The sequence below is a fragment of the Oncorhynchus keta genome, chromosome 5 (genome assembly GCF_023373465.1).
Source record: "Oncorhynchus keta strain PuntledgeMale-10-30-2019 chromosome 5, Oket_V2, whole genome shotgun sequence".
Classification (NCBI taxonomy): Eukaryota; Metazoa; Chordata; class Actinopteri; order Salmoniformes; family Salmonidae; genus Oncorhynchus; species Oncorhynchus keta.
In genome coordinates, this window is record NC_068425.1 from 25887470 (window position 1) to 25905742 (window position 18273).

An 18273-nucleotide genomic window follows, 5' to 3' on the forward strand; every position below is an offset into this window, starting at 1 on the left:
CTCTCGCTCTCCATCTCCTCTCTCTCTCTCCATCTCCTCTCTCGCTCTCCATCTCCTCTCTCTCTCTCCATCTCCTCTCTCTCTCTCCATCTCCTCTCTCGCTCTCCATCTCCTCTCTCTCTCTCCATCTCCTCTCTCTCTCTCCATCTCCTCTCTCTCTCTCCATCTCCTCTCTCTCTCTCCATCTCCTCTCTCTCTCCATCTCCTCTCTCTCTCTCTCCATCTCCTCATTCTCTCTCCATCTCCTCTCTCGCTCTCCATCTCCTCTCTCGCTCTCCATCTCCTCTCTCTCTCTCCATCTCCTCTCTCTCTCTCCATCTCCTCTCTCTCTCTCCATCTACTCTCTCGCTCTCTATCTCCTCTCTCTCTCTCTTTCTCTCTAAAATTCAAATTAAGATACATTTAATTAAATAAAAAAAGAAGATAAAAAGAAAAAGAAAGAATGGCTAATAAATAAAGAACAACATGTACATGGATGATGGTTATACACTATATATTACTATATAGTGTATATATTACTGTCAGTTATATTCAATGTAAATACTTCAGGGAATAATAATATATGAATTAATGGTTATGGGAAGTCAGGCTATGGCAATCATCCTCAGGCTATGGCAATCATATACATACTGTATCTGTCAGTAATATTTGCGGTTTCTCCCTCCCCCAGAATAATGTCATTAGTAAATGCACAGAAGTTGGGAATTGATTGAGATATTTTCTGGAAAAGATTATCTTATTCGGGAGTATTTCTCAGGAAAAAGTGCATCTCTGTCTCTACCTCCACTGTAATGCAGTGACCACATAGACGCTCTTCTTTGTCTTTTTGTGTCTCCCTTTTTCTATAGCCAGTTGGTGTTCCCTGAGCCTGTATTTGGTCAGGATCTGTCTCTGTTTTGTATCTCTGACAGAGTAGAGATATTCTGCATTTTTGTATTCTGTTTTGAGGGCCAAATAACAATTTAGTTTATTCAGTATTTTTGTTTCATTTTCCCAATTTGTCAAATAGGAGGTTTTCATTTCTGTAACAATGTGATTGATTTCCCTGTGTGATTGGATCATATAGTTGTTTAGTGTTTTCAATAGCTGGCATAGGGGATTCTTTTCAGGGTTCAGCTCTTGGGTTTCCAGTGCTTGCTAGCTCTCTCTCTCGCGCACGCTCTCTCTCTAACTGTGTATTGTTGATCTTCCAGGTGATATAGGTGGTCAGATGGGTCTGTTCATCGGGGCCAGTATCCTTACCATCCTGGAGCTATTTGACTACGCCTATGAGGTCAGACATAGAACACACACCATGTAGAAACTTCCAAAGACACACACATTATCAAACACTCTCACAGACAGTTCTGTTTTGGCGGAAGAAATAATAACCACAAAATGAATACCAATTCATATCAGAGACACCCGTCTAATAGGTTACACACACATTTCTCCACAGACTCAAGGCCAATCACACACACACATATTCACATTCACATTTAAATTGATGAGAAAGAGACTTGCCCTATATCTGTCTGGGCTGAGTGATTGAGGTGCGTGATCAGTCTCTTCATTAAGTCAGCTCAGACGTTGGTCTCTCTCTCTCCTACTGCTTTGGTCTGCTTGGAGCTCTGCCAAGGACAAACCAGTCATTCTGTGCCTTCTGTGCTTTAGAAGTACACATGAAAAGTCATTATTTTTCCATAGCTTTCCCATGTTTTAATGGGGAGCCTGTGTGGGGTGTTTTGTCAGACAGAGAGTGCTGCTGCTCTGGCTGTGGTTTTAAAGACCGCCACTAAAATAACAGTCACGGTGATGTTTGGCCTTGAGTCAAGATATTATTACATATGCTGATGCCTAGTCACTTTACCATGCCTTCATGTACCTATCTACCAAAAATACCTGGTACCCCTGCACAGTGATCCGGTTCTGGTTCTCCATGTACATAGCTCCATTCTTGTGTATTTTATTCATCTTATATTACTAGTTTTCTTTTGATGATTATTTTTTAACTCTGCATCGTTGGGAAGAGCTCGTAAGCAAGCATTTCATAGTAAAGTCCACACCTACTGTATTATTTATGGTTCCAATTATAACAGTTCAAATTCACCTTAAACTAACTTGGTCATAAGTTACCACAGTATGTAAAAAACACACTTCAGGAATCATTTTGTGATACTGTGTATGTCCTGATGACCCTGATAATGTGTGTTACATATATATGTTGTCAGGTGGTGAAGGACAAGTTGCTGGACCTACTGAGCCGAGACGACGAGGAGGAGAGCCACGGAGAGGACGTGGTAAGGTCATGAGGTTAATCAGATGACAAACTGGACTGTCACACTGTTTGGAAAATGTTTTATATTGTATTTATGGCTTAGCATCCAGCCAAACCTCAATATGATTTATGTTATTCTGTGCCAGACAGCTATCCCAATGTAATTCTCAGTTATTGACAAGAAAGGAGATGAGATCTCTCCTACTAAATCTTGTCAAAATGTCACTCAGTGAATTTTAATTTTAATTAACCAGGTAAGTTGAATGAGAACACATTCTCACATACAGCAACAACCTGGGGAATAGTTAAAGGGGAGAGGATGGAGGAGCCAATTGGATGATTAGGTGTCCATGGTAGCATGAGGGCCAGTTTGGGTATGTAGCTAGGACACCAGGGTTAACACCTCTACTTTCACGATAAGTGCCATAAGATTGTTAGTGACCACAGAGAGTCAGGACACCCTTTTAACATCACATCTTAAAGATGTCACTCTGCACAGGGTAATATCCCCAACCACTGGCCTGGGACATTGGGATCTTTTTTCAGACCAGAGGTAAGAGTGCCTCCTATTGGCCCTCCAACGCCACTTCCAGCATCATCTGGTCTCCCATCCATGACAAACCCTGCTTAGCTTCAGTGGCAAGCCAGCAGTGGGGTGTAGACGTGTAAATGGCATATATTATTAACTATATTAACGTGTGCATGTGTATTAGTGTACTACACGCATATGTGTGTGTCACCCTACCTCAGAGTTCCTGTGACCCGGTGGGGAACCACTCAGAGGCCATCAGCCACACGGTGAGCGTCCCCCTACAGACCACCCTGGGCACGCTGGAGGAGATCGCCTGCTGAGCCCCCAGCCCAGCTCCACACGCACACCAGGCAAGGCCACTGTGAGCCACCACCACACGGGGAGCCAGTGAGCAACAGCCTCTTCCACAGGCTACCAGGACAGAATGATAGTGACTTTGGTGGGGAGGATGGGTGGCTGGTCAGAGGAAAGGGTGGCTGGGTTGGGCTAGACTGGGCTGGACTGGGCCTCCCCTCCACACTGTCACTGCAGCACTAATGGGGATTAAGGAGCTGTCACCTGGACTTACTGGTGCTCTCTGTTACTGGAACTGTTACTGTGCTGCTGGAGGGGGACAGCCACCCCCCCTCCCCCTCACATGCTCATCTACCTGACTTGTCTTCTCCAGTTCACAGACAGACAGACTGCACTGTAAACCTAACGGGAAGGGACTCATCTCTGTCCTAGACATGTGTATTCACTAGTCACCCATCGGTCAGTACTGCCAGACATTGTACCATAACAGTTGCTGTGAACTGTCCAAGTTGCATGCGCTGCTTCCTCTCAGAGACGGTTTCTCTCTTTGGTGATGCTGATTGGCTGACGCTGGACTGCAGTGTTGCTTTACTGTACATTTGCCCTGTCTCTCTCCGGGGCCTATGAGATGAGGCCAGCTAAAGAAATAGAATGTATAGATTGAACATGGTTCACTATAACATATTTCATATGACACATCCATCTAAGGCAGTTCCATTTTGTTGATGCACTGTTTTCTTAGGCGGCAAGTTGTATATCTACGGGAAGGGCTGTTGGGTCTGTATTTGCATTCATATTGGGAAAACATGAGCATTCTAAAGAATCAATTCCAAAATGACTGTTTTGCATTCGGTTATTTATTTTGTTGTCCGTTTTATTGATTCCACTCCTATCAATGTACCACAAGGTGAGTACCCCGAGGGAAGGCAAGGTACTGAGCTGCTTCTTAACAACATATTAAACAGGTGCCATATTCCTATGTGTAAACTCATGTAAATAATTAAACGCTTGCCTCTTGGCGGCAGCGCCTCAGTGGGGTAAAAGCACTCATTGATGACTGAGGCTGAGCCAAAACCAGAGAGGTGGAGTATGACATTGTTTACCTGGCAGAATACAAGCAGAGTACAAATGTCGCTCATAAATGAACATGCTGGGGGGGTTTATTTTCATTTCAGCTGCATGATGTGGGTGTGTTGTCTGGTGAGAACTGACGGACTCCCAACTCATCATATTTTACATAATGGACTTGGCCCTTACATAGAGATAGCCCAGCTAGAAATTTAATTGAATTGAAAATGGAATTTCCATGATAATCACGGTTCTATTAATGGAAATAATGTTTGGACGATAATAATTGCACTGATGTCGATTCAGACGAGGGGAAATTATCTTCTGATTCATTTGAGGATACAGGGTGTGTTGTATTGTGGGGTTAATATTGGTGTTGTAGTACAAAAAAACAAAACGGTACGAGACAGTGTTCTGTCCTGTCTACAGTGGACATGTTATTGAAGAAGGACTTACATGAACTGACGTATGACTGGTTGACATTTTGATTTGAGGCAAATACTAATTTGCTAACAGAGCAGGATAATAATTAAAATCATCGAGCCCAACATGTAAAGCCTGTCGTTTGCAGAAACGGTAGCCTGCAGACTTTGCCGGGACTATTGTCCATCTCTGACTGAAAGACACAATCTTTGTCAAATTGGAGGTGATTTTAAGCCGATAGCCCCAAACAAACACATTTAATAACCAGTTCAAATCAAACTCACCAAACCATATGGGTGGTGTGAAAACCACAGGAGGTGTTTTTCTGTTCTCAAAAAAAGTGACAAAGGACTATCCAAAACCCTGACATGAAACGCTGACTGGTCTGAGTCCATCTCAAAAAGGATTTGGTTTGCACTTTATGTTTCGTTAACACCCCTCCCATCTAGTGCCATCACACTAAAAAGGGCCATATTGCATCACTATGATATGACGAGTACATCCATCTAGAGTAGCATATCAACTAGCCATGATTATCCAGACAGGCGGGAGGTAGCCTAGCAGTTAGCATGTTGGGCCATTAACCGAAAGGTCGCTGGTTTGAATACCCAAGCCGACAAGGTGAAGAATCTGCCGATGTGCCCTTGAGTCAGGCAGCTAAACCTAATTTGCTCCAGGGGCGTCGTACTGCTATGACTGACCCTGTAAAACAACACATTTGACTGCATCTATCCGGTGTATGTGACTAAACTTCTACTATGGCATCGTTATAATGTACAGTACAGGTGGGAATGAACTCCAAGTGCTTTGTGAACTATGATTTCCTGTCTGTTGTTGACCTGCTGTGTGTAATCTAATCTCTCATGTATGGCTTATCATGTCTCCTTTAGCAGTGACCTCAGCCATCTCCAGGGGCGGACTTGCCATCTGGCATTTGCCTGAAATGCCAGATGGGCTGGTTCATTTTTAGCCTAGTGGGCCTGTCTAACAGAAAATTGTTACTTTGCTAAATTATCATTATCTGACCTTGAGGAAAAATATGGACCGGTGTGAGGACCTCAAGGAAAAAAATGGGCCGGTATATTGCAAATGCAAGAGCCAATTTCTGGTCCCAGTCCTCCCCTGCTTCTCACCTACTGTATAGATCTGTCCATGGAGAGAGGTGAACTACTATGGGACACATACTGAGTCTCAGTGAAAATGACACTGGTTGTTTCTTCTCTTTTCATTTCTATTGGTATTGCAGGACTGCTTTTTCATTTTGTGATGCAGCGTACAGTATGTGTTTTTAATGTGAAACGATTAAAAGAAAAGTTTTTGCTGCGGGGTCCTGTCGTGTTTGCCTTCTTGTGTAGACGTATCACTCATTTCTTCATAGCTTTGTAAGAGGATCCATCGTGCAGACCACAAGCGTAATACTCTGTCATACAGTGCTTGTGGTTTGTGGGGAGGGGTGGGAGCTTGTGAAAAGGCATCAGCGCCTACAGTGTGTTGTGGTGATAGAAATGTAAAGGGGAGATCCTATTTCACTCTGACATCTCTACTACACAGACTTAATGTGCACTGAAATGTCCTCCTCTCAGCTCCCAGTGATAACAGCAGTCAGGACACCAGAGGACTCCTCCAAGCAGAGCAGTACTAGTAGACAGACTGAGGGAGAAAATTCACTTGAAAGCCATTTTGTGCTGCTGGTCAGGTTCTATTTTGCATCAGCACTCTCCAGGAACTCCTGCCAGCTATTTGCTCTGTCTGTATCAGGAGCTGTGTCTGTGTCTTCCCTCTGGGTGCCCAGTTGTTCCATTAATACAAGTCTTATAATATTAGAGTTCAACCCCAGGATCTACAAATCATATTATTTATGGATGACAACGTCTTACACAACACAAATGTTATGCAGTTAATTTAGCTCATGTTGCTGATACAGTGAATTGTGTGTGCACTTACTTGTAGAGTATTGCCAGAAAAAGCAATCAGACGGTGACCTGAGAATATTTACACATTGATGAGGTTGATTGATGTGTAATTAAGGAACTTTGTTACCTGTATAGATTTTTGTTTTGTTCAAACCAGGGTTAAACAGAGAGAACCTGTGTGTGTTCATGACTTTGTGATGAAACAATATGACAACCATTTTTACCCAGGAGGTACAGTATCAACACGTGAGCCAGTGTCTAAGCTGTAGTGCCCTCTCAGAGACAGAGACAGGCCTGGGTTCATCCGGAGTTCACTGGGCATCTTTTCGGCTTTAGACAGACATTGCCGGAGGTCCTTTGGTGGAGACTGTTTTCATGCAAGGCAGGGTGGAAATGCTTAGAAACCTTGACACAGTGGCCTATAGATTTGTACAAAGTGAATGCATAGTTTGAGGCAGCAATTCTAGATCATCTTGAAAGACCTAATTAGTGCTTTGATCATGAGACTGCTGTTGTTATCATTTTTGTTTACCATGGTGCTTGATATTTCTTCTGTTGCATAGAAATGTATTTGAAATAATCTGTTGGTAATGTTGAATATCAATATTTTGCAAGCAGCACATGAGAAAAAATGTTGAATCTATCACATGCAACACATCTATTCAGGCTCTATTCAGGCTGTGACAAACAGAAGGTGTGATGGTCCACACTCAAAATGATGTCGCATAAAGAAAGCTTACTTCATTTTTTTATTTATTATTATTTTCACAGAGCGCGATAGTCCCCTTTTGATGATCTATTCAAGCTCTGCTCAGAGTTAATTCATTTCCACATGGATAGAGATACTATCAATCAGCTGAGAAGCAGGAGGCAGAGGGTGGGGAGTTACAGAGGAGGGAGATAAGGTGAGTGGGGGAGATAGAAAGACATGGGGAGAAAAAGAAAAGTCAAGCTGAACAAAGCCACTAGTACATGTCAGGCCATGCAATTATCATAGTTTGCTAAATAAAAATAGGCAGGAGGAATATTTCAACATTACAAATTCAAAACTCTTGTGTTGTGCCTGTCAGTCCACAAACTGCCAGAGTGAGAAGTAGTGAACCTGAGATACACCACCGTATTAGTGTTTTGGGCACATGCTTGTCGAACATCTCATTCCAAAATCATGGGCATTAATATGGAGTTGGTCCCCCCCTTGCTACTATAACAGCCTCCACTTTTCTGGGAAGGCTTTCCACTAGACGTTGGAACATTGCTGCAGGTTCTTGCTTCCATTCAGCCACGGGCATTAGTGAGGTTGTGCACTGATGTTGGACGATTAGGCCTGGCTCGCAGTCAGCGTTTCAATTCATCCCAAAGGTGTTCGATTGAGTTGAGGTCAGGGCTCTGTGCAGGCCAGTCAAGTTCTTCCACATCGATCTCGACAAACCATTTCTTTCTGGACCTTGCTTTGTGCATGGGGACATTGCCATGCTGAAACAGGAAATGGCTTCCCCAAACTGTTGCCACAAAGTTGGAAGCAAAGAATCGTCTAGAATGTCATTGTATGATGTAGTGTTAAGATTTCCCTTCACTGGAACTAACGGGCCTAGACCGAACCACGAAAAACAGCCAAAATACCATTATTCCTCCTCCGCCAAAGTTGACATTTGGCAGTATGGATTGGGGCAGGTAGCATTCACCAAGCATCTGCCAAACCTAGATGAGTCCGTCGGACGACCAGATGGTGAAGCGTGATTCATCGTGCTCCAGTCCAATGGTGGTGTGGTTTACACCACTCCAGCTGACACTTGGCATTGCACATGGTGATCTTAGGCTTGTGTGTGGCTGCTTGGCCATGGAAACCCATTTCATGAAGCTTCTGATGAACAGTTCTTGTGCTGACGTTGCTTCCAGGGGCAGTTTTGAACTGAGTGTTGCAACCGAGGACAGACAATTTTTATGCACTACGCATTTCAGTACCTGGTGGTCCCGTTCTGTGAGCCGTTGTTGCTCCTAGACATTTCCGCTTAACAATAACAGCACTTACCGTTGACTGGGGCAGCTCTAGCAGGGCAGACATTTTAGCAACTGACTTGTTGGAAAGGTGGCATCCTATGACCGTGTCACGTTGAAAGTCAGTAAGCCCATTCTACTGCCAATGTTTATCTATGGAGATTGCATAGCTGTGTGCTAAATTGTATCAGTTGTCAGCAACGGGTGTGACTTTTATAGCCGAATCCACTAATTTGAAGTGGAGTCACATACTTTTGTATATATAGTGTACTTACTCGCACAACTGATATTGGTACCATAATAGCATTTCTTATCCAAAGATAGCTTAAGGTATGAAAGCTCTTTACATTTCCTGTTTATCAGAATGTCTGCCATTTGCTGCCAGCTTGGGATCGAAGGAAAAGTTCAAACTTGAGTCATACAACTTGAAATCATCCGTTATTTACATTACACTATTTCAATTTCTCCCTGTTTGTGACTCACCTTGGCAGCAGTTCATCCTTCATGCCTGAAACCGAATGAATTCCTTTATTCAACGTGACTCACTTGTGGTTTGTCAAAATGAATGAAGGATTTGTTCACCTCATCAGGCCATGACAAATAACCTCCACTATAGATAGGAACTTACCTGCCACTGGGCACAGACGTCATTTCAACGTCTAGTTTTGGTTTACATTTGGTTGAGTTGTCAACTAACATGAATTTAACTTGAAATCAACAAAACATTTCACCATGTCATTGAATGTAGGTGGAAAAAAGAAATTCCTTGACGTTGATGACTTTTTGCAAATCCAATCAGTTTCCCACTGTGATTCAACGTCATCGCATTACTTTTTTTGTTAAAATGAGCGAGGAAACAACGTTGATTCAACCAGTTTTGCCCAGTGGGCAGCCTCATACTGCTCAATGTATTGTCCGTGCCTTTACAAACACCTCAGACAGTGAGGACTAGTTAGATAGCAGGTGCCTGGGAGACTACTGTTGAATAGGGTGACTTTCTCTCAGCCATGACCACATCACTAACCAGCCTGTGCTTTCAGCCGTCCAGTGGTAATCAGCCTATCCCTTATTCCACCCAGCAGCTTGTCTCCTCTGACCAGAGGTTGAGTCATATTTAATCACTTGTCGCTCCTGTTTATGGCTTTGAAGAGCTGATCGCAAATGTAATCACAACCATAGACTTAATAGGCATCTTTAATCTTAATGAGGCCCAGGGAAATCAATGGCATTTGGTACAGGCATCTAGCTGGGCTAATGAAGCACTCTGCTAATGAAGGAAAGGGGCACCCACTTGACCAACCTCCTAGCATAGAAGGATTGTCACAGTCACTTTGCCTCAAGGACCATTTCTGAAAATGCTAACATTAGGATGGCAATATACAAACCAACTTCGACAAAAATTCCCCAATACTGGATTTTTAGGTAGACTAGCTCAGTTTGTACCTGATGCACGTTGAGAGCCCCACAAGCAGCAGTGAAAGGTTCAGGGCCTGATGACCTGGTTAACAGAGCTCTTTGATATTCAATATTAAGATAATGAGACAAATACAAACTATCCAGTCAAACCTTTTAGTGGTTTGGTACTTCTGCCATCTAGTGGCCATCGGTCATAATGTAAGAAATACATTTATGAGCCTGCTAACTGAAAGCCTCATTAAATTTGCAGCCCCATCAATGGGAGAGCATGAGAAATGTAATGGTTTTACTTACATATTGCTGTCCTATTCACCAATATTCACATTTAGTGTGCATCCCTCATTTCAACCAGTTTGCTGTAATATTCCCTCATGACATCATGGGTCTCAACCCAGCTCTTGGTGGAATCCACAACAGATCTGTAAAACTCCTCCAGAGACTTGGTAGAGGCCACAACATCAAATTCACTCTCATCGCCTTTCTATTCCGCAACAAAGCCTCCTTCACTCACGCCGCCAAACTTACCCTAGTAAAACTGACTATCCTACCGATCCTCGACATCGGCGATGTCATCTACAAAATTGCTTCCAACACTCTACTCAGCAAACTGGATGCAGTTTATCACAGTGCCATCCGTTTTGTCACTAAAGCACCTTATACCACTTATATCACTACATATTCGTCGCCAGACCCACTGGCTCCAGGTCATCTACAAGTCCATGCTAGGTAAAGCTCTGCCTTATCTCAGTTCACTGGTCACGATGGCAACACCCACCCGTAGCACGCGCTCCAGCAGGTGTATCTCACTGATCATCCCTAAAGCCAACGCCTCATTTGGCCGCCTTTTGTTCCAGTTCTCTGCTGCCTGTGACTGGAACGAATTGCAAAAATCGCTGAAGTTGGAGACTTTTATCTCCCTCACCAACTTCAAACATCTGCTATCTGAGCAGCTAACCGATCGTTGTCGCTGTACATAGTCTATCGGTAAATAGCCCAACCATTTTTACCTACCTCATCCCCATACTGTTTTTATTTATTTTATTTTCTGCTCTTTTGCACACCAATATCTCGACCTGTACATGACCATCTGATCATTTATCACTCCAGTGTTAATCTGCAAAATTGTAATTATTCGCCTACCTCCTCATGCCTTTTGCACACAATGTATATAGACTCTCCTTTTTTCCCTACTGTATTATTGACTTATTAATTGTTTACTCCATGTGTAACTCTGTGTTGTCTGTTCACACTGCTATGCTTTATCTTGGCCAGGTCGCAGTTGCAAATGAGAACTTGTTCTCAACTAGCCTACCTGGTTAAATAAAGGTGAAATAAACAAAAATAAATAAATCGCCACCAATAGTGAAGATTACATGCTCAATCTATCCAATGGTGTGGTAACCATAAGCTCCAAAACGCTGCAACGTAATTAGTGGACATCATAACCTTGGGAGGGGCCCTTACCGGGTACTGATAGTAGGGCCAGCTGAGCCTGGGACTGGCGTAGGGCAGGGACGTCGCTCCCTTAAGTTCGTAACACTCACAAACTACCCAAAGAAAAAGCAACAAAGAAAGCCTTAGCAATAATGATTTATATGCAATTATATTAATAACAACAATAAAAACGTAATGTTACTTGCATAACCCAGGTTCTCTGATATTATAAATGAGATATCACACATGGTATTCACCCGAATCTCAGAAGCTCGAAGAACCAATTACACACAACTGTTGGAGACAAACAGGTCAAGTGCCGAATGAGGTGAGCCCCTCCCCTCATAAGGAGCCAATTGCCTACCTCCGATCATTCTCAACCATGCTGAACTTCCTCACACTCTTGCGAGTAAGGGTATGCAGTAAGATTTCTCACTCATATCAGAGAACCTAGGTTACGCAATTAACCTTGAGTTATCTTTCAATTATTTGTTTCGATATCGCACATGTGTGAGATAGCCGACTCCCGTATTGCAAACATGCTTTCCGAAGCTAGGTAGTCTCAACATATCAACCCTCAGAGGCCCCAAAACTGAAGACAGTATGCACCAATTAAGGTGCAGTGATGTCAAGCCAGTAGAACCTCAAATATATGAGGGGATGCTACAGGAGGTTGGTGGCATCTTAATTGGAGAGGATGGGCTCATAGTAATGGCTGGAATGAGTTTGATACCACTCCATTCCAGCCACTTATGTGCCATCCTCCCCTGGCAGCCTCCTGTAGGGGATGCCCAACAAGCTGCATCGCAAATATCCTGTAAGGAGATACCCTTGAACAGTGACCAAGAGGTACTGTAGCCATACCCCTGGTGGAGTGAGCCCTCAGGCCCTCCAGAGTCTGTAACCCCTTGCTGTTATAGACCAATATAATAATTCCACAATCCAATTGATGAGAGAGAGGTCTCCCCGTAGCAGGGAGGTGCCCAGGACACAGAGTTGTTGCTCTTGTTCAAAGCTCTCGCTCAAACCAGGTATATGCACAATGCAGTACTGGACACAAACGGTGGAGATGCTCTTCTTCCATAGAAGGGAAGGGCGGCGGGTGGAAGCCACAAGCTCCAAGGTGAAACAAATGTAATTGCCTCTGACCTTAAGCATAAATGTGAGGTTGGGCAACAAGGAAACCTTGAAAAAACCCAATTAACTTAATTTTACATTTACATTTAAGTCATTTAGCAGACGCTCTTATCCAGAGCGACTTACAAATTGGTGCAAACACCTATGACACCCAGTGGAACAGCCACTTGCATCTAAATCTTGTTGGGGGGGGGTGAGAAGGATTACTTACCCTTACTTACCCTATCCTAGGTATTCCTTGAAGAGGTGGGGTTTCAGGTGTCTCCGGAAGGTGGTGATTGACTCCGCTGTCCTGGCAGTCATGTGTGCATACATTCTACGTATGGGTGGTCCCGGGAATCGAACCCACTACCCTGGCGTTACAAGCGCCATGCTCTACCAACTGAGCTACAGAAGGACCATACCGTGCTGTATACTTCCTACAATGCTTATATTACAGTAGTCCACTTGTATTTCACAGCATACATAAATATACTCTATACAGATACATACTGCACCTTACATGCACCCACCTTTATGTCTTACAGTAAAATGGGTGTTCGCATAGTTTTTGTCTATGTGAAAGTGTGCGATGCATCACTGCATTTTTCCCCACATAGGACTGCAAGATTACCTCAAACCGGTGGCAGAGGATGCCTTTTCACACCTCAACAGGAGGGGGCTATTTGCACCATGGTCCTAGCAAACAATGCCATGAGACTCAGGGAAATACAAAGGACCATTATAGAAGACAACGATGTCTTTGAAAACATCCATACAGTTAGCATCTCAACCATCGACAGGGTGCTGCATAGAAACCAGATGAGTATGAAACAGCTGTACCGTGTACCATTCCAAAGGAATGAGGACAGAGTTAAGGAGCTACGGTACCAGTATGTACAGGTAAAACATATATCTATGTAACTACTTTACAGCAACATTTTATAGTGATACGTGGTACAGTAAGCATAAACTGCACACATTTCCATTGCAATATATTTGCAATATATTTACATTTTATGTCTCTCTTTCTTACCAAAACAAATTCAACTGTGTGTTCTGGGATATAGCGTATAATGGAGTTGGAATCAAGTGAACCCTCTCACAACTTTGTATACGTGGATGAGGCTGGCTTCAACCTGACCAAATGCAGAAGGCGGGGTCGGAATATCATCGGTCGCAGAACTACTGTGGATTTGTGGTCATTTGTGATAATGTGAGTTTCCATCGATCAAAAATCATAAGGCAATGGTTTGTGACCCACCCGAGGATGCTCATAGAATTCCTCCCACCTTATTCACCATTCCTTAACTCAATTGAGGAGTTCTTTTCAGCATGGAGGTGGAAGGTGTACGATCGTCAGCCACACACACAGATGACCCTGCTGGCTGCAATGGATGCAGCATGTGAGGACATCACAGTAGACGCCTGCAGAGGATGGATAAGGCATTCCAAAAGATTCTTTCCACGTTGCATTGGAAGGTCAAATATCCGGTGTGATGTGGATGTGAATATGTGGGCCGACAGACAGGAACATCTGGATGTGTAGAGACAGCACAACAGTGCTGCGGGCAAAGTTGTGCCTTAGGGGTGGTTTCCTGTGTTTCTTTCTATTTCCTTTGTGCCCCTTGGGTTGTCCAGTCTCTTTCAATCAATAACCCACATACAGTAATATGTAAATAGTACTGTTGAAATTGATATATGCCATAGAAGTGCAGCCTTGTGCATTTTCAATACAGTAACTGTCATCCAAACTGTAGCCTAAGTTTACATCAGGTAATACGGTCAAAGTACACAGTTACATTGACAACATGCCTAAACATTTTGACGACCTTGTTCGTGAACAATGACTCAATGACTTATCATTCTGATGACACTGACATGATCATTGGCATTAATATTTACTTTTGAGAGATGTACTAAGGATTTTTAGTGACTGACGAGCTTTAGAAACATATCTATTGTATATTGCAGTTTGTACAACTTGTTCTGAGAAATGCACTTATTATTTTGCACATGTTAGGGATGATGTGAAAAATGCACCAAAGTGACTGAGAAAAACTGCAATGCCTAAATGTAACCTTAAACACTTCGAAATTTGACATTTAGAACATCTTCGAAATTTGACGTTTGAGAAACATGGATGAAAGTCTAATTTCGACGTGAGACTGTGAGAGCAGGTGGTCACGCAACTAATATGTCCCATTTATTGTCCTGATGGTATTTCATTGTTTGTTGTGAATTATTCATTTCCATGTACCCAATCTTGTACCCACAGTTATGGGAGGCAAAGGGCCTCACACATGACTCGTATGTTAAAGGTATGTGACCCTGCACAGCAGCATGTGCATGCTTCAGTTTCAGACCAATCAACCAATCATGGTATTCAATCTAGACTCAGATTAGTTTAATCAGGTGTGTTAATGCGGGGCGGGAAGAAAAACTTGCACACTCCAGATACCTCCATTTTCAGTTTTCAATGGGGCTGATCAACTAGTAGCAGTAGTTATGTGGCTTCTGATTACCGGTTTCATCTCTCAGCAAACCTTGGCACAGGTCAGGCGGATTGGTGCCGGCGGTATGATATTGTGCATTTGTGTGTGTGTGTGTCTGCGTTTGTGCGTATATGCATTTGTATATGTTGGTGTGTGTGTGCGAGAGGATGGGAGACAGACGTGGAGGACATGCCGTCCTGTCACAGACTCTGACCTCTAGTCTCCTGTCCTGTGTCTACACAAAGTATATGCCGGTGTGAATAATGTCTCTTACTGTGTTTGTCTCAGTCTGGAAATTCCAGTCCCAGCCTGCCAGAGCAACCCTTAAAGAGTCTTTGTTCACAAAACACTGTCCACACACATTTGTGATTGCATTTAATCCATATTATGGAGAAAACGAGGTTGTGTGTAAATACCATAATGCTGGTTTGATTGGAGCTCTTAGGGTGTGTTCTCTCAGGTGGGAATGGTACCCGATGATGATCCTGGAGGTCGACAGAAGACTAAGACGGTGACGGACTGCAAGTGCCCCATCTTTGTAACGGTTTTCTTCTGGTGAAAGAGAGGCGGACCACCCTTCATCATCATCCAAAATTAATCATGTAACAATTAACTCAGGATCTGGGGCACAACGAGAGCGATTTGTTAAAGAGTTACCATCTCCCGAATTAAACTCTCAAAAGGTCTTTACCTATCACATCTATAAACAGTCAACTTATTAATCATAACCTTGTATCATATCATCATTCTGAACAGTCATAACCTCCTTGCATCTGCAAAAAACCCAGCCTTAGTTATGATTCAGTACTATACAAATTGGTATAATTCATTATTTACTAGCTAATTAAATGGGAACACAGGATAAACATACACACTCCGCACCGGTTAATGACTGGAGACCCTAGAGGAATGACAACAACATTGATGCTTGTTAAAGTAGAGATGGAGAGGGAGGGACACTTCACATTGGTACATTCTGAAACTACTCTCACCAACAGTAACCATATAAACTCAGCAAAAGAAAAGAAACGTCCCTTTTTCAGGACGCTGTCTTTCAAAGATATTTAGTAAAAATCCAAATAACTTCACAGATCTTGATTGTAAAGGGTTTAAACACTGTTTCCCATGCTTGTTCAATGAACCATAAACAATTAATGAACATGCACCTGTGGAACAGTCGTTAAGGCTCTAACAACTTACAGATGGTAGGCAATTAAGGTCTGTTGGTAAAATGATGATTAAATGCCTGAACAAATCCTTTTAAATGAAACTGTAACTAAGTAAACTTATACTCTGTTTTACTATATCTGATTAACAATATGAGTTCATAAGAAGGGATTGTGTGACACGGACAAGGAGTAATTAAAGTTAATGAACACCATTCCAACTAGGAAGAAACAAATGGGTTGTGGACTGTGAAAACAGATAAGGTCATTAGCCTATGGTTGAACCTACAGAGACTTAGCTCTGGGGTTTTTAGATAAGACAGTGAGTGCATTCCTGAGTTTTCTGTTATTTAGAACTGTCAGCTCAGTGGTGATTGATAATGTTGAGGGGTCAAGTTACCTGGGAGTGTGTTAGTAAGTTAGAATTAACTTTTCACCTCACTTTGTCCTGGTCGAGAGGAGGGGATTCTGTTAAAGCAATGAAATGACGTCATGATCTGTATATAAACTGTTGTTCGTGGTTAAGTGGCAGCGCGCTCCGAGAATAAATTCTGTTACCTATTATTGAAAGACTGGTCTGCGTCTATTTTATCCAAACAAGAATCTTACAAATTCTCATAAAATAGATTAAGGGTTTTCAATTAATGAAAGCACATTGGCATAATTAAATTACACTAACAGGTCACAGTTATGAAAACTTAGGACACTAAAGAGGCCTTTCTACTGACTCTGAAAAACACCAAAGGAAAGATGCCCAGGGTCCGTGCTCATCTGCGTGAAGATGCCTTAGGCATGCTGCGAGGAGGCATGAGGACTGCAGATGTGGCCAGGGCAATAAATTACCATACTGTGAGACGCCTAAGACAGAGCTACAGGAAGACAGGAAGGACAGTTGATCGTCCTCGCAGTGGCAGACCATGTGTAACACATGCACGGGATCAGTACATCCGAACATCACACCTGCGGGACAGGTACAGGATGGCAACAACAACTGCCCATGTTACACCAGGAACACATAATCCCTCCATCAGTGCTCAGACTGTCCGCAATAGGCTGGGAGAGGCTGGACTGAGGGCTTGTAGGCCTGTAGTAAGGCAGGTCCTCACCAGACATCACTGGCAACAACGTCGCTTATGAGCACAAACCCACAGTTGCTGGACCAGACAGGACTGGGAAAAGTGCTCTTCACTGACGAGTCGCGGTTTTGTCTCTTCAGGGGTGATGGTCAGATTTGCGTTTATCGTTGAAGGAATGAGCGTTAGACCAAGGCCTGTACTCTGGAGATGTATCGAATTGGAGGGGAAGGGTCCGTCATGGTCTGGGGCAGTGTGTCACAGCATCATCGGACTGAGCTTGATGTCATTGCAGGCGATCTCAATGCTGTGCATTACAGGGAAGACATCCTCCTCCCTCATGTGGTACCCTTCCTGCAGGCTCCTCCTGACATGACCCTCCAGCATGAAAATGCCACCAGCCATACTGCTAATTCTGTGCGTGATTTCCTGCAAGACAGGAATGTCAGTGTTCTGCCATGGCTAGCGAAGAGCCCGGATCTCAATCCCATTGAGCACATCTGGGACCTGTTGGATCGGAGGGTGAGGGCTAGGGCCATTCCCCCCAGAAATGTCTGGGAACTTGCAGGTGCCTTGGTGGAAGAGTGGTGTAACATCTCACAGCAAGAACTGGCTAATCTGATGCAGTCCATGAGGAGGAGATGCACTGCAGTACTTAATGCAGCTGGTGGCCACACCAGATACTGACTGTTACTTTTAATTTGGACCCCCCTTTGTTCAGGGACACATTATTCCATTTCGGTTAGTCACATGTCTGTGGAACTTGTTCAGTTTATGTCTCAGTTGTTGAATCTTGTTATGTTCATACAAATAGTTACACATGCTAAGTTTACTGAAAATAAACGCAGTTGACAATAAGAGGACGTTTCTTTTTTTGCCGAGTTTACTTGGGGTTCGCCGGGGTCTCTCGGTGAACAGGGCAGCCTCAGAAAGGGGATTGGGCCTTTGAGGCATGCTTGTAAGGTTCTGATTGTCCAAAATGGTTCCAACAACCTTCTGCGGTTGTCCTTCTTCATAGTTGACCGGTATCAAGTGACTTGTCATGTAGTCCTGAACACAACTACAGAGTTGACTTTTCTTCCATTCACTCA

At 43.3% G+C, this 18273-nt stretch overlaps 1 protein-coding gene across 3 annotated transcripts in view; it reads left to right on the plus strand.

The window, feature by feature from the left end:
* Positions 1–5901, plus strand: part of LOC118374090 (acid-sensing ion channel 2) — a 558305-nt gene extending 552404 nt beyond the window's left edge. For all 3 annotated transcript variants that reach the window (XM_052519271.1, XM_052519270.1, XM_052519269.1), the window contains 3 exons: positions 1194–1273; positions 2211–2279; positions 3008–5901. In XM_052519271.1, the coding sequence (XP_052375231.1) occupies positions 1194–1273; positions 2211–2279; positions 3008–3109 (251 nt within the window). In that variant the 3' untranslated portion in view covers positions 3110–5901. The remainder of the gene's footprint in view (positions 1–1193; positions 1274–2210; positions 2280–3007) is intronic.
* Positions 5902–18273: the final 12372 nt, after the last annotated feature.